The sequence below is a fragment of the Oryzias latipes genome, chromosome 7 (assembly GCF_002234675.1).
Source record: "Oryzias latipes chromosome 7, ASM223467v1".
In the NCBI taxonomy this organism is placed as follows: domain Eukaryota; kingdom Metazoa; phylum Chordata; class Actinopteri; order Beloniformes; family Adrianichthyidae; genus Oryzias; species Oryzias latipes.
This window is the reverse complement of record NC_019865.2, coordinates 4,643,050-4,656,831: the sequence shown is the minus strand read 5'-3', so window position 1 is coordinate 4,656,831 and position 13,782 is coordinate 4,643,050. Positions and strand designations below refer to the sequence as shown.

The following is a 13,782-nucleotide window of genomic DNA, read 5'->3' as shown; positions in this document are numbered from 1 at the left end:
AAGCTTCCAGAACATCAAAATCCTATTAAGAAAAAAAAAGTTTCCATATTTAAAGATCCCGGCCTCCTACTGGTTGTCCAAGAATCCGGTCTCGTCTGCTGCAGAATTACCTGAATCAGGTGTGTTTAGCCAATAAGAGCCTCAATAGTTTGTTCAGGTTGGTTGGAAAGCATGTAAGACATCGGCCCTCAAGGCCTGGATTCTGACACCCTCTCCAAGTTCACCCAACTAGACTTTGAGAAAACTGGGGTTTATTTGATCCAGTTGAAGCTAAAACCCAAAGTGTTCATTTCCATGACCGTAAGGGCTCAGGTATAAAGATCTCACCTGTGACGGTGCACTTGCTGGCATCTCCGGTGGGCAGAGCCCTGATGCGGTACGGTGAGTATGGGATCTCATCCCCGCCGTACTTTATCAGGATGGTGTATCTGCCCGTCATGTCTGGCACATAAGACACCAGGTAAGTCCCATCGTGGTTGTCCCGGATGTTGGCCTTTTTCGGCTTCCCCTCTGGGTCCTGCGGCAGAGAGGACGAAGGCTTCAAAGCTGAAATCTCAGATCCACCGGTTCTCTTATTCTAGAGTCCTCACCGTGATCTGCACTGCCAGCAGCCCCTCGCCGGCATCTTTGGCATCAATTGTGAATTCGACAGGCAGGGAGGCGGGCACCCCTGTGGTGTTGAGGCCCGGTCCACTTGCTCGCACCTTACTGGCGTCGTGGGTGGGGAGGACCTTCACCTTATAGGGGCTGACAGAAAAATGAGGTGAAGTTTGGACAGGAAAAAGCTGGATTTCATTTCATGACAGTGCACAGGATGAATACGGACCGCTTAGATCAGGCATCTCCAACCCTGTACTGCCTTTTGATACCAACTACTTTAGTAGTTTATCAGCTGGATTGAGTGAGCCCAGTTTCTGATTGAACAGGTGAACAGTAATTGTTAAATTAATTCTGAAAAGAAAACTGCAAATGTGCTGCATTTCAGAAAATCTGGATAAAGTCAGTCAGAAAAAACAAAGGAAATAAGATAGACTTCCATCTAAAGTCTTTTGGGTTGTTTGAAGAACAACAACGAGTTAGTCAGAGCTGAAAAATGAAAACATTTTTAACATTTGGATGAGAAATGTGTCATCCAGCATCATGCATGAACAAGACTGGAGTAAGTTTCCTGTTGCAAATGGAGATTGTATCAGTGTATTATCTTATCCATAACCTGCTGTTTCTCCTGGATGTTTACTGATTAACTCACTATAAAGACTCATATCAACTTTGACCTTCACATCTGCCCCTCCCCAGCCTTCTTGTGGGAAATGCGGTTTAGAGATGCCCAGATTGTTTAGTTCATGTTTTGATGCGCTTATGGATTTGAATCAGATTTTAAAAAGATGATTTTATCTCCCAGGGTGTCTAAACAGGCAGGTGTTCCACAGGTTTGCTAAACTGGATTTGCAGCTTTTTTTTTAAACAAAAACTGCACTTTTTTACAAGTTGAAGACAAAATTAAAATCTGTGACCTTTGCTGACAAAAGGTGTGTGATCAAGCAAATTAATTTAGCTGTTGTGTGTTCTCCATTTGAACTTTAAGACCTACAATGATGAAACTTGTGTTTTTTTTTATTTTAACATGTTCTTGTGGCATTTTTCTGATGGAGGACATATTTAAAGAAAATTATGGTTAAAACTACATTTTTAAATAATATCTTTAGAAAAAAAAATTAATGTGAATCAGGATCAGATGGAGAGAAAAAAAAGCAGTTTGAAAAAGATCAAATATGTGACAGAAAATATGCTGGGTGGGCCATAAACTTCCACCTCCAAGCTCTCAGCAACGGGGAGGGGAAGTGGTGGTGGTGGTGGTGGGGGGGGAGGAGGTTAGACTTAAAATTAAAAGACCAATGGGAACACTTTGAAAAACATATTCCAATTTTGAGCAAATCATTCAAAGTTTTTCCACATCTACTGTTGAAAAGGCAAATAAACTAGATTTCTAAAAATCTCAACTCATTTACTTTGGAATGGAGGTTATTTATGTGGAGAGTACCACTTTAAGCTAGTTGGACATTAAAAAGATTTTGGCTTTTCCTGAACTTTTGCACAGTCTTATAAAAAATGAAATCAAAAGAAGTTACCAAAACTGCATAAACTAAAAGATGAGAAAAATCCAGGTCATCTTTTCTGTTAGAAACGTGAAAAGTGGGAACATTTAGATTTGTTGCCCAGGAAATGTAGACATTTCATTTCAAAGTTAATGACCTAGCATGATGAAGGCCTCGATTTGAAACATTCTGCCTGAGCAGGCAAAGGCAAATTCAAGTTTACAAAATCTGGAAATCTTTTTTTTTTAAGCTAAAATTAGTTTTTTCCTCCAGAATTGATCTCCGTTTCAGTTTGTACAGGTAGACATTTGTCAGTGAATTTTAACATAATTTTTCAAACTGAGTCGCTAAACGTTTAGGTGCGTCTCTGCTTTACCTGCGTGGGATCTCCTCGTCAGCGTACAGCACATTAATGGAGTACGGTCCCTCTCTGGTGGGAATGTAGTTGACTGTGTGGGTTTGGTCTCCATTGTCCACCAACTCCACCGGTTCGACCACACCTTCTCCCACACAGACGTGAAGGCGTCAACACAGAGCGAGACAACCGGCATGCTTTACATGCATTTACAGGTAAAAGGATGCGTCACCTTGGGGGCCTTGAACTCGGACCTGCAGCGGGGCCACTCCAGCTTTGGAGGCGTCCACGGTGAACGCCTGTGGGATGTTTGCTCTGACAGAGTTGCCCAGACCGGGTCCCTGGCATTTTACCTTTGTACTGTCCACCGTGTCGCTAACGGGCACCGTGAAAGGACTCCCTGCGCAGACAGAAATATCAAGAAGAGGTTCAGATGAGGATTTGATCCATCAACCCAGAAGAAATGATTCAAGATTTTACAATAAGTCTGTTTGTGTGAGTGGACCTGTGATGGGCTGTCCTCCATAGGTTACGTTGAGGTTGTAGGTTCCTGCCTCATATGGAATATACTCCACACTGCAGCTGCCATCCTTATTATCAATGCAGGACATCTTTGCCTCTGATGGACCTTCCATGGCCAAACCAAGACCACCAGTTCCTGCTCCTCTGCAACAACAAGGTGAGGGACGTTTAAAAAAAAAAAAAAGAGATTTCATTTTCTGCTCTGCAGAGGTCTGTTTTTGCCATGTACCTGGTTTCCACTGTGAACTTATTTGGCTTGTTGGTGATGCCAGTTTTCAGTCCAGGACCGTGCACGCGGACACGAGCCGGGTCGCACCCTTCGGTGACGGCGACACGGAACGGACTCTTGGGCACCGGGGAGCCGTCGTAGCAAACCTCCACGCTGTGCGGGCCTGAAACATTCCCGTGGGATGAGTACAGTGGCGGAAAAGGAGCGTCAGCTGAATTTTCACCGCGTTGCAGCTGCACTCACCCTCCTCGTACGGAGTGTACTCCACGTTGTAAGTTCCATCTCGGAGATCCGTGATCAGCGCGTCCGTGCAGCTTCCAGACGGGTTGCTGATCAGAGCTTTGATGTGTTCCCCTCCAGTCTGGGTGAGAGCGCGAGCATCCACTGTGAAGTCTGTGGTAGCATCTCTGAAGACTCCTAAAGAGGAAGAACACACGATGTAATGCCTGTATGCAGTCCGGCAAAAGTTGGGGCTCTTAAAGACCCACTACAAGGAAAATTGTGTTTTAACTTGTTCTTGTATCATTTTTCAGAGGATGGCGGAGATGTTTAAGGAAAATTAAGCTTATATTAATTGCATTTCTTTTTTCAAATCGTGAATCGGGAGCAGACAAAGCAATTCGAAAAGAAGAAGATCATATTTGTTATGTAGAAAATATGCAGGGCAGGGCATAAGCTCCCTGCTCCGCTCCATTCTGATGCATAGACTTGCAGACAAACTGATCCACGTACATTTGATCATTGATCATTTTTCTCGTCCGAGCTGGCAAAAACGTACGGCCAGATGGCTCAGATATTGCTCAACTTTTCTGCTGCACCAGAAATGATAGGCTGGGATTGTGATGGGGCTATTAGCTAGCAGGAGAGCATGTAAACAGAGAGCTCTCAGCAATGGAAATGCAAAAAGGCAGTTGGAGCTGCTCTACAACATTCGCGAACCAAACGCACACAACTCAGAGGTGAAGTTCTGTTGCTCTGCAGAAATTATGTCCCAGAAAACAACAGGTTTTTGGATTTTGGCTAAAAACAGCATAATGAAAGGACCCCTGGGAACTCTTTGAAAATACATCAAATGGTAATCTGAGTGATACTTTAAATTTGGAAATGAAATCAGTTTCACTTTAAAACCAACATTGAATCCGAACGAGTTTTACCTTTCCCCTCCACCCCCGGTCCAAACACGTGGACCCCGCTGGTGTCGACTGCAGGCTCAACACTTAGCTGAGCGGGGAAGTTGGGCACATCCTGGCCACCGTAGCGGATGGTGAGCGTGTAGCAGCCAGGGTACAATGGGATGTACGTGATGGTGTAGGTCCCATCTCCATTGTCCTGAATGTGAACCTCTGCCTCAGTGCCACCATCCGAAATGATCTCGATGGTTAGCTCTGCTGGACCGGCATTGGTGCAGTCCACGACAAACTCCCCCGTCTCTCCAACTCTGCCACGCTCCAAGCCTGGGCCGGAGCAGCGCACCTAAGGGGGTCAGGCAAAAGAGTCACAGCTGAAGTCAACCCAGCAGATTTATGTGCGAACACAGCAGTTCTATAAACTGAGGCCAACCTTGGAGGGGTCCGACGCAGGGTAAGCTGTGGGGGTGAATGGTGATCCAGGGATCGGCACGCCATCGTAGGTCAGTTCGACCTGGTACGGCCCCACTTCCCGGGGAATGAACTTCACCTGGCTGGTCTCTGGGCTTAGCCCCATTTCAACCTGAAACAAAATAAGGACACAGGGAATTAAAATTAAACACTCATGGTCAGGATTACCTGGACCGCAGGTTTTTGGTGCATTTTATCCGTAACCGGATCTCATGATTGGCTTTACACCACCATGAAAAAGTCTGACTGAAGCAAAGACCGACCTTGCTGGCCACGGGCTTCCCAGATGGTCCTGTCACCTTTGCAGCAACCTTTCCCTGACCGCCGGCGCCCTTTGATTTGACAGTCACTTCCTGGTCTTTGCCAACAGTCATCTCTACAATTCAATTACAGTAAATATCGATAAATGATGAAGCACAACCCTAAAGTTAGAACCTATAAATCCAATTTGTGAGATTAACGATCAATAAAAGTGAAGCCCATACTGTCTCCAAGGCCGGTCACATTGATCTTGCTGAGGTCCAGGGAGGGCGCTACAGGAACGCTGAAGGGACTCTTGGGAATGGGATCTTTACCGTAGGTCACACCAACAGTTAGAGGTCCCTGATGGAAATGAAGCAGCGCAAGAACTTAACACAGCAAATGGATAATTATTTTAATGAAACAAGAAATATACAGTTAATAGTGTTTTTTAAAACTATTTTCTGGTCACCGTGGAAACATTTGTTTCTATAAAATCCAAATCTTAAGCTTAGCTTGAAAATCCTCCCTTGTAAAAGATTCAGCAGCTACTAAAGGTTTATTTCCTGATGTTAAATAATCTATACAAAACATTCACAAAACAAATATTTGACTATTTGTCACATATTTAATATGATGGAATGCTTTCCTGAGCTTTGCAGAATGAAACTGTTTTACATTCCAAAACTGAAAAACAATATTGTTGATATTTATATTTTCTTTTATAGACAAGATTATGCATTTTCAGCAATGATAAACTGCATAAACAGGAGTCCTATGTTTGTAAAAAGGGATTAGAATACACAAATGAGATTTATAATGTCCAGTGACTTTAAGCAAAATAAGAAAAAAAGAAAAAAAGAGGAAAAAGTTTACAAAGGGGTTATCAATGCCGTCTATGGAGAATAAATGAGCTACAATAGTACAGTGTTTTTCAACCAGTGTGCCGCGGCACACTAGTGCGCCGTGGGAGATGGTCAAGTGCGCCGTGGGAAATTGCCCTCATTCACTGATCTAAAAACATTTTTCATCTCCAAGAAATCAGCTCTCTGTGTATCCCAACAAGCCCTGATAAAACACTGAGTAGTAAGGAATATAAAAGATCTTAAAATTACTTTTTCTTTGTGTTTATTTAATTCTATTAAAGACATTTTGATAAGAATGACGGTGCCGCGATTTAGCTGCAGCTATAACTGTGTAAGGAAAAGTCCCGCCCCTTTAACTGTCTCCACCAATCATTCTTGAAGGCTTAATCACATGTCATCAGTCTGACCAATCAGAAGTGGTTAAAGTCCTCACTTCCTTGCTCTTAATTCTGCTGATAAAGTCGCTCAGTTCTAACAAAAATACCAGCTAAAGCTCGTCATTAGCTGGTGGTTCATCTCTTAGAAAAAAACAGCCGCAATTTCCTGCTTTTTCTGCCACAATTATCACAAAAATCCACGTGAGATTGCGGGGGGGGGGGAGCTGTCGATCAATACAGACCATGAATTTCTGCTTTTTTTTTTTTTTTGGGATGCTGGTGTGCCGCGGGATTTTTGTCAGGGATAAAGTGTGCCGTGGCTCAAAAAAGGTTGAAAAACACTGCAATAGTAGAAAAATATACCAGAAGTGTTAAATAAAATCCATTTATGCTAAATTTGGTCAGATTTGTTTTGTGGAGTTATAACTGATTAGACATTTTTTCTCCAACCGGATAAATCCAAACCAAATCAGCCATCTTGTAATTTTTTTTTCTTCTTTTTTTTTTTTAACATGCCACCAAGAGTGACTGCAGTCGTTTTATCTCCCTCTTCCAAAGCCTTGAAGCAAAGAGGAATTTGAGTGTTGAAAACTGGCCCAGACATTCTTTCCAAATGTCTTTAAACCTGGGAAACTATGATAATGATTGGCGACCATCAAGTCACTTCGTCTCCATCAGGGCCTATAATCTTTATATTGCTCTTGATGTGATGTTTTAAAATCATCTTATTTTGTTTTTCATCCTTAGCATTGTTCCCCAAATTATTTTTATGTTACAAATAGGACCAACGCAACTTCCCAACTCTCTGCATGTTTAACAACGGCAATTTGTGTCTTCCTGGATCTGGTTTGTTTATAAACAGGAAACAAGTGTGTGCTTTTGCAGCTGATTTTAATCAGTTAATTATCTCCTCACCAAGTCCAATGGACTTCTCAGAGATGAGTGGGGTTTCCAATTGGAAGATTTTTTTTTTCTAAAACAAAAATGCGAATGAGTTTGATCTGCAAATCGGATGCGCCTCTCAGCCTACCTGCTGCACGGGGGTGTATTTGACCGTGTGCGTGTTGTCCCGGTTGTTGATGATTTCAAAGTCTTTAACAGCATCCCTTTTGTTGGGACCGGTGAAGATGCAGTCCACGTTAGCTTTGCCTGCTCCTTTGGTGTTCACAGTGAAGTAGGTGGGTTTGTTCAGTTCCACACCTGAAAGCAGAAATAATGCAGGAAAAAAAAAAGAACATTTACTTTTAAAAATGGCTTAATTTGCCCTAATTTTATGACAGCAAGTGATTTAACTTGAAAAAGCCAAACTACAGAAGAGTTCTGGTAGATTTTAAAGGACTATTGATAAGCAGTTAGAACTGTACTGCGGTTTTTGGTTGTGAAAAATAGAGCGGGTGATTGTGACGCAACTCATAGAAAATGCCTTCCATCTGCCTCAGACTAAATGAATTCAAGTCAGTTGCCATTTTTTCGTGATAAGGATGCCGCCATGTTGGAGTCAGACATCGTCAGTAACCAGTGGTTGGTCCAAGCCTGAGTTTCTATGGCAACCACTCTCGTCAGTCAGGAGTGAGCTTGTTGGAAGTTCACACCCCTACCGCTTGGAAGTGGGCCACACGAAAACTGTCAAAGTTTTTGAACCTTGGACATGGGGGGCCAGCAGGCCCAGCCTACTTTTAGGTAAGGTAGTAGAGCAAGAATGGTTATTCTGACAATTCGAATGACTGAGTAATAGCCGTTTACTTCTCCATAGAAGTTTGATCTTTTGACGTACTTCCTGTTTGGAATACGAAGGAGGAGTCCCTCAGTCCAGTTCTCAAACAGTCAATGAGTGTTATCTCATGTTTTGGTCCTTACTTTATCGTAGTTGGAGGTTGAAAAGATCACAAATCCAGCTATTTGACTTTTTCTAAAGTGGAGGGCACATTCTGTAATTATGTAATCAGGAAAAATGTAAAGCAACTGAAAGTATTTTAATTTAAAGCCTTTTAAAGCCATGTCATTTATAAAATGATTGCAATAGATTTACACGTTTGCTTAAAAAAGAACAAACTGCAACACCTGAAAAACTGAAAATTCCTGCAAATTTTTCATCCTTGTTTTGGGAATTTCTGCTTCTTACCGCTGCGACTGAGTCCTGGCCCATCAGTCTTTACCCTGCTTGCATCATGGGAAGGATCCACTTTGATCCTGACTGGTGTCATTGGAATTGTCTTAAAATAAAAAAATAAAAAACTTATAGCCCACAGAAAACACTTCTGTCTTCAGGCAAAAACTACCGACCTGATCAGCAAACAGGACCATGATGGTGTAGCTGCCCGCTCCAGGTGGAGTGTATTTGACAGTAAACGTGTCGTTGTCGTTTCTGATGATGTCAAAGTCGATGTCCGCCTCTGCGGGTCCAACAACGCCGGGAGCACACTTGATTCCTATACTGATGTCACCTGGAGGAGAAAAACTACATTAATTCTCACAAACCAATTTGTTTCCCACAGGATCAATAAAGTTCTATACTGTCCCATTCTGAGGGGTTTTGTGAAGTTGTATGCTGCATTACCTTGCCCAGCTTCTGTGCAATCCACTGTGAAGTAAGTTGGCTCAAAGGCTTTCAGGCCCGTTTTGGCCACTCCAGGTCCAGACACCTTCACTTTGTTGGGATGACAGCCAGCGCCAATGTTCATCTGCATAAAAAAGAACAACCCAGAAGAAAAACAATTAAATCTTGAAGCAGAAGAGAAGAAACCCTGCTGAAAGTCAGCTTTCTCACCCTGAATGGACTGTCAGGGATGTTGACTCCTCCCCAGGACACCATGACCGTGTGCTTCACAGGTTTGGCTGGCGTGTAGGTGCAGGTGTATGTGCCGTTTCCATTATCCTTAACCTGGACGTCTACAGGGTTTCCTTCTGCATCCTGATAAGACAACAGATTTAAAGAGGTGCAGATCTTTCACAGATCAATTGGGTCCTCAATTCAAATTGACTCCTGCTTGATGTTTTACTTTTTATTTGGGACAGACTTTATGGCTCCAACCCTGAACATCTACTGCCCTGCTAAATTCCAGATATTACGACCCACACTGCACATTACCTGGATCAGGTGTGTTCAGTCTACGACAACCTGAAATCCCTTAATTTAAAACAAGGCAGGGACAGCTCTACAATTAGATTAAAGCCTATAGTTGAGTCTTTAACTATATGGTTTGATTTGATGTGACCGCCAAAGTGCCAGTTTCTTCAACTGCATTGCCAGTTTTTTTTTTATTTTGAGGTCATGGTGGTAAAATTGCACAAAGACAGACATGTTTTACCACCCAGTGCACCTTAATCCAGCAGACTGGAGGACACATCTGTTGGTGTGATTGTCTTTAAAGAGTTTGCCAAGATTTGACAGTTAAAATAAATAAATAACCTTTTACTTTGGATGTTTGAAGGTCAAGTGGTGAAAACAAATTGCGATAATTGATGTGGATGAAATTTAAAGCTACACAGACAATGTGGTTTTACGTTGCCATGAAGACACTGTGTACACATGGAGTCAGATCACAAGGGACACTCAAAAATTAAGAGTTCATACATGCAACTGGTAAGACAACATACCTCTTATTATAAATGTCTCAAACAGAAATGGGGAAATTGTCCTTTTTTTTGTCAAAAATTTTGAGTGTTATAAATATGGAGGCCATCATTTTACCTGAGATAAAATCTTGAGGGGGGCCTTGCCTCCTTGCTTGGCATCAACCGTGAACTCTGTGAGCTTTCCAACAGCCAGCCCGCTGCTCTGCAGCCCGGGACCGTACGCTTTCACCTGGAATCAGCATGCTCGTCAATAAATGTTTTACATTTAAAGAGATGTGAAAGTGTGTTTGCATGCCTACAAGCACCCTCCCCCCTCCTAAGGCTGCACATACCTTGTCGGGGTAGAAGTCCTTCTCTGGTGGGTTGACAATCTCAGCCATGAAAGGGGAGTGCTGGATGTCCTCGTTGCTGCAGAGCACATGGACGGCATACTCGCCAGGCTCAGTGGGCCAGTAGCGCACATCGCAGGAACCGTCGCCTTTGTCGTCACATTCGATCTTTGCTTGAGACGGACCCTCCACAGAGAAACCTCAACAGCAAAGCCGGACCTCGTTAGCGTTTGGAAATCAATTCAGAATCTTCCAGAATCTCTTTGCCGCGTTAACTCACCCAGCGTGCCGACATTGTCTCCAACAGCCTCCACCACAAAGTCGGCAGATTTACCCACGATGCCCCCCTCGAGTCCCAGACCCCAGGCCCTCACCATCTGCTGGCCAGCCTCAGCACCAACCTTGACCTCAATGGGGCTAATTTTTTTTCTGTCATTAGATCAGAGCATTCCTGTTCGACTGTTGCTTTAAAAAATTAAATCCGTACCTGCGAGGGATGTGCTGCCCTCCCCAGGTGATGGTGATAATGTACGTCCCAGGAGTGGTGGGGTAATACTCAAACTCATACACACCGTCACCAAGATCTTTCCTTTTACATGGTTCCTCAAGCCCCCCTGAACACAAATGCATGGATTTAAAAACAGAACTGAGGACCAAACACAGCAGAGGATCGCAGTCTGGATGACGGGATCATCTAAATAAGTTTCTTGAATTACAAAGACGACAAGTTCAGTACCCTAAAAACACACCAACATTGCTGTTTTGTGAAGGTTATTAAAAACATTCAACTTGTTTGCTTTTCTTGATTTAATGGTCTAAACTAGGGATGCACGACATGAGGAAAACTTGCGATATGAGATATTAGTGATTAATACTGCGATGACGATATAACTTTCAGTATATGAACATTTAGCAAAACAACCAAAAACATAATTTCCATTTCAATGCAACAGTTTAAAAATTACATTCCAAATGACCCACATCTACATAGGAGACGAACATCCAACATAAAAGGGCTCCATCCGATTGGTATATGATGTAAAGGAGTCCATCCGATTGGTCAAATACATAAAGGGATTTGTTTGTTTCATGAAATACTTGAAGCATCCATAAGATTGTTTTAGCATATTTAAGGTAACCATTTATTGCGATTTTCGCAGGATTTTGCGATATGCATATTGCACAGCTTGATACTGCGATAACGATTCATTTGAGATGTATCGTGCAGGCCTAATCTAAACCAATATTTTTAGCAAATTTTCATTCCTTTTGTTCCTAAAAATTTAATTTCAATTCCACAAGACTCACTCGGGCCTTTGATGGAGACTTTGAGCTCGCCCGTTCCCGCCCCCTTGGTGAAAACCTTGAAGTCTGCGGTCTCCTTCACCCTCAGGCCTTTGGGCTGCAGGCCGCGACCCTTGGCTTTGCATAGGCTGGGATTACACGCTGCAGATTGAAACAGATTGTAAGTAGTGACATGAGAAGCCACACAAAGCCTTTCCACCCAAACATAAGCATCAAGTCCACAGTGAGGAGATGTGATGGGCAAATCAGACCAAAATTGTTTAAATCTTCAAAATAATATTTTTAAGTGTTTTTTTTTATTTTTATCCCATCCTTCTCCACTGACCAGCATCTAATCTATCCTGAAAGTGAATTACCAGGTCACAGAGGAGGAAGTGAACAACTGTAATCGCATCAGAAGCAGAGTATTCTCCATTATCTCCTGAAAACAAGGCTGCTGAGTCACAGCTCAACATCCTGCAGGAAGAAGAGGAAACCCGAAAAGAAACGGAAATGTCACAAAAGGCCGACCAGATCTGACACGGAGACAGAGTAAAGAACTCCTCAAGAAAGGTAAAAATGAAAGCAACATGTTGATTGTGTTGCAGGGCAGGTGAAAGTTATGTATAATATATAAAGATTCTTCTTTCTATTTCGGCTTTTCCCATCAGGGGTCGCCACAGCGAATCATCCTTTGCCACCTCACTCCATCATGGACATCTTCTACCCTAACATTAGCCAACTTCATGTCCTCTGTATTAATGTTTATCATTTCAATAGAAGTGAAAACTGCCTTCCCTCTTTTTTTTTTTTTTAGAGACTTGTGATAACGAGAAAGAATATACTGTAGCGTCGCTCTCTCCTTTTTACTGCCCTGAGAGACTCTACCTGCTTTAATTTTCTTTATTTTGTAGTAAACAACAAAGAAGAAGAAAACTCCCCCAAAGTTTATTCATTGAAGTCTATTTTTTAATAAATTAGTGGATCCTCAGACAACTTAATGTTGTCTAAAGCACCAGCCCCCTCTTTCTTTCCTTAAAACCCCCAAAAACCAGTTGAATGACAGAACCCAGGGCCAATGAGGGTGTCCGGCTACGGATCCAAAAGTACTTTTCAATTTATAATTGATTTAATTTTATTGTTTTCCACATTTTCTCTGACAAACTGCTTTTTTCAACTTCTGGGGAGCATTTCTGTTGCTGCTGTTGAGAGATGTTGGTTAAAGTTGTACAGTGTTGGCTACAGTAACCACAGCATAAAGAGACTTAAAACAGTAACGTCTGTCACAGTGGGGTAAAGAGAGAGGGACGCTACAGTATATTCTTAGTCATCTCAAGAAAACTATAACGAGATAGCGGACCTCGTTATCACGAGAAGATTTTGAAGAAAAAAAAAAAAGTAGGGCAGGCAGTTTTCGGCTTCCGTAGAAATGTCTCGGTGTCACCGTGTGGTAAAGACAGAAGGACGCTACAGTACATTTGTTTTTTTAGAAACTGGATCTTGTCCTGAGAAAATGGTAGATAAATAATAATTAAAAGTAAGGTTGGGATGTTTTTGGCTTCCGTAAGTCTGAGCTTAGTCTGGAGTTTAAATTCAAACCAACAGCCTCTAATTGTCTAGAGCAGCTGTTTTTTTTCTTCCCTCTACATGTTAAAGTACCATTTCTAGTTTTCTGACATAAGCAGCATTTACATTTGCCACGCCCAAGTTTATAACGTGATACCACTAAAAGGATGGAATCGGATTTGTGCAAGATGTGTGGGTCTTTTCTATAACAGGTAAGTTTAATTGTGACAGTTGACATAAGGTTTCAAAATTACTTTTGTTTTTGTTTTTCAACCAACTAAAGTCCAAGTTTGTAGAGTGCAAACATTTTGCATTAGGCTATAGGTCATATTAGTGCCTTTAACTAAGTTTATCCATCTTTGTGTCAAGGTGACATTTATAGGAGTTGAGGCTTTTTATGTTTGGCCAATTGCAAATTATTTGATAATTGCACAGATTTAAAACTCTTTTTAGATATACGAGTCATTTTACCAGGTTTTGAAGTCGTTTTAACTTATTTGCTCGACATCTGTCCAAGCTTTCCTCAAAATTAGAAGAGTTGAGATTTTGTTTTGTTTCATCAAAAGCTAGGATATAGAAGTAAAGTTCAATAAATTAGTCAGGCTGGCATTCATTGTAAAAATTTCAGAAACAAAATTTTAGTTCTATACGAATAGGTTTTAGATATGAGGATTTAATAAGATGAGCTAACTTGAACTAAGATTCGCCTTTTTACTCACATTTTGTTCTAAAATTACTATTTTC

The 13,782-nt window shown here is 41.9% G+C and overlaps 1 protein-coding gene across 3 annotated transcripts in view; it reads right to left on the bottom strand.

Moving 5' to 3' along the window:
- The window catches only part of LOC101173301 (filamin-A), a 48,935-nt gene that overhangs the window by 10,169 nt on the left and 24,984 nt on the right, over positions 1 to 13,782 (bottom strand). For all 3 annotated transcript variants that reach the window (XM_011476782.3, XM_004070294.4, XM_011476783.3), the window contains exons 11-31: positions 11,497 to 11,634; positions 10,676 to 10,802; positions 10,469 to 10,605; positions 10,192 to 10,388; positions 9,975 to 10,088; positions 9,051 to 9,194; positions 8,841 to 8,964; positions 8,567 to 8,727; positions 8,406 to 8,496; positions 7,314 to 7,483; positions 5,286 to 5,403; positions 5,064 to 5,176; positions 4,763 to 4,912; positions 4,357 to 4,675; positions 3,446 to 3,619; positions 3,203 to 3,365; positions 2,957 to 3,117; positions 2,684 to 2,851; positions 2,473 to 2,596; positions 591 to 747; positions 328 to 517 (exon numbers count right to left, since the gene is read on the bottom strand). In XM_011476782.3, the coding sequence (XP_011475084.1) occupies positions 328 to 517; positions 591 to 747; positions 2,473 to 2,596; positions 2,684 to 2,851; positions 2,957 to 3,117; positions 3,203 to 3,365; positions 3,446 to 3,619; positions 4,357 to 4,675; positions 4,763 to 4,912; positions 5,064 to 5,176; positions 5,286 to 5,403; positions 7,314 to 7,483; positions 8,406 to 8,496; positions 8,567 to 8,727; positions 8,841 to 8,964; positions 9,051 to 9,194; positions 9,975 to 10,088; positions 10,192 to 10,388; positions 10,469 to 10,605; positions 10,676 to 10,802; positions 11,497 to 11,634 (3,240 nt within the window). The remainder of the gene's footprint in view (positions 1 to 327; positions 518 to 590; positions 748 to 2,472; positions 2,597 to 2,683; positions 2,852 to 2,956; positions 3,118 to 3,202; positions 3,366 to 3,445; positions 3,620 to 4,356; positions 4,676 to 4,762; positions 4,913 to 5,063; positions 5,177 to 5,285; positions 5,404 to 7,313; positions 7,484 to 8,405; positions 8,497 to 8,566; positions 8,728 to 8,840; positions 8,965 to 9,050; positions 9,195 to 9,974; positions 10,089 to 10,191; positions 10,389 to 10,468; positions 10,606 to 10,675; positions 10,803 to 11,496; positions 11,635 to 13,782) is intronic.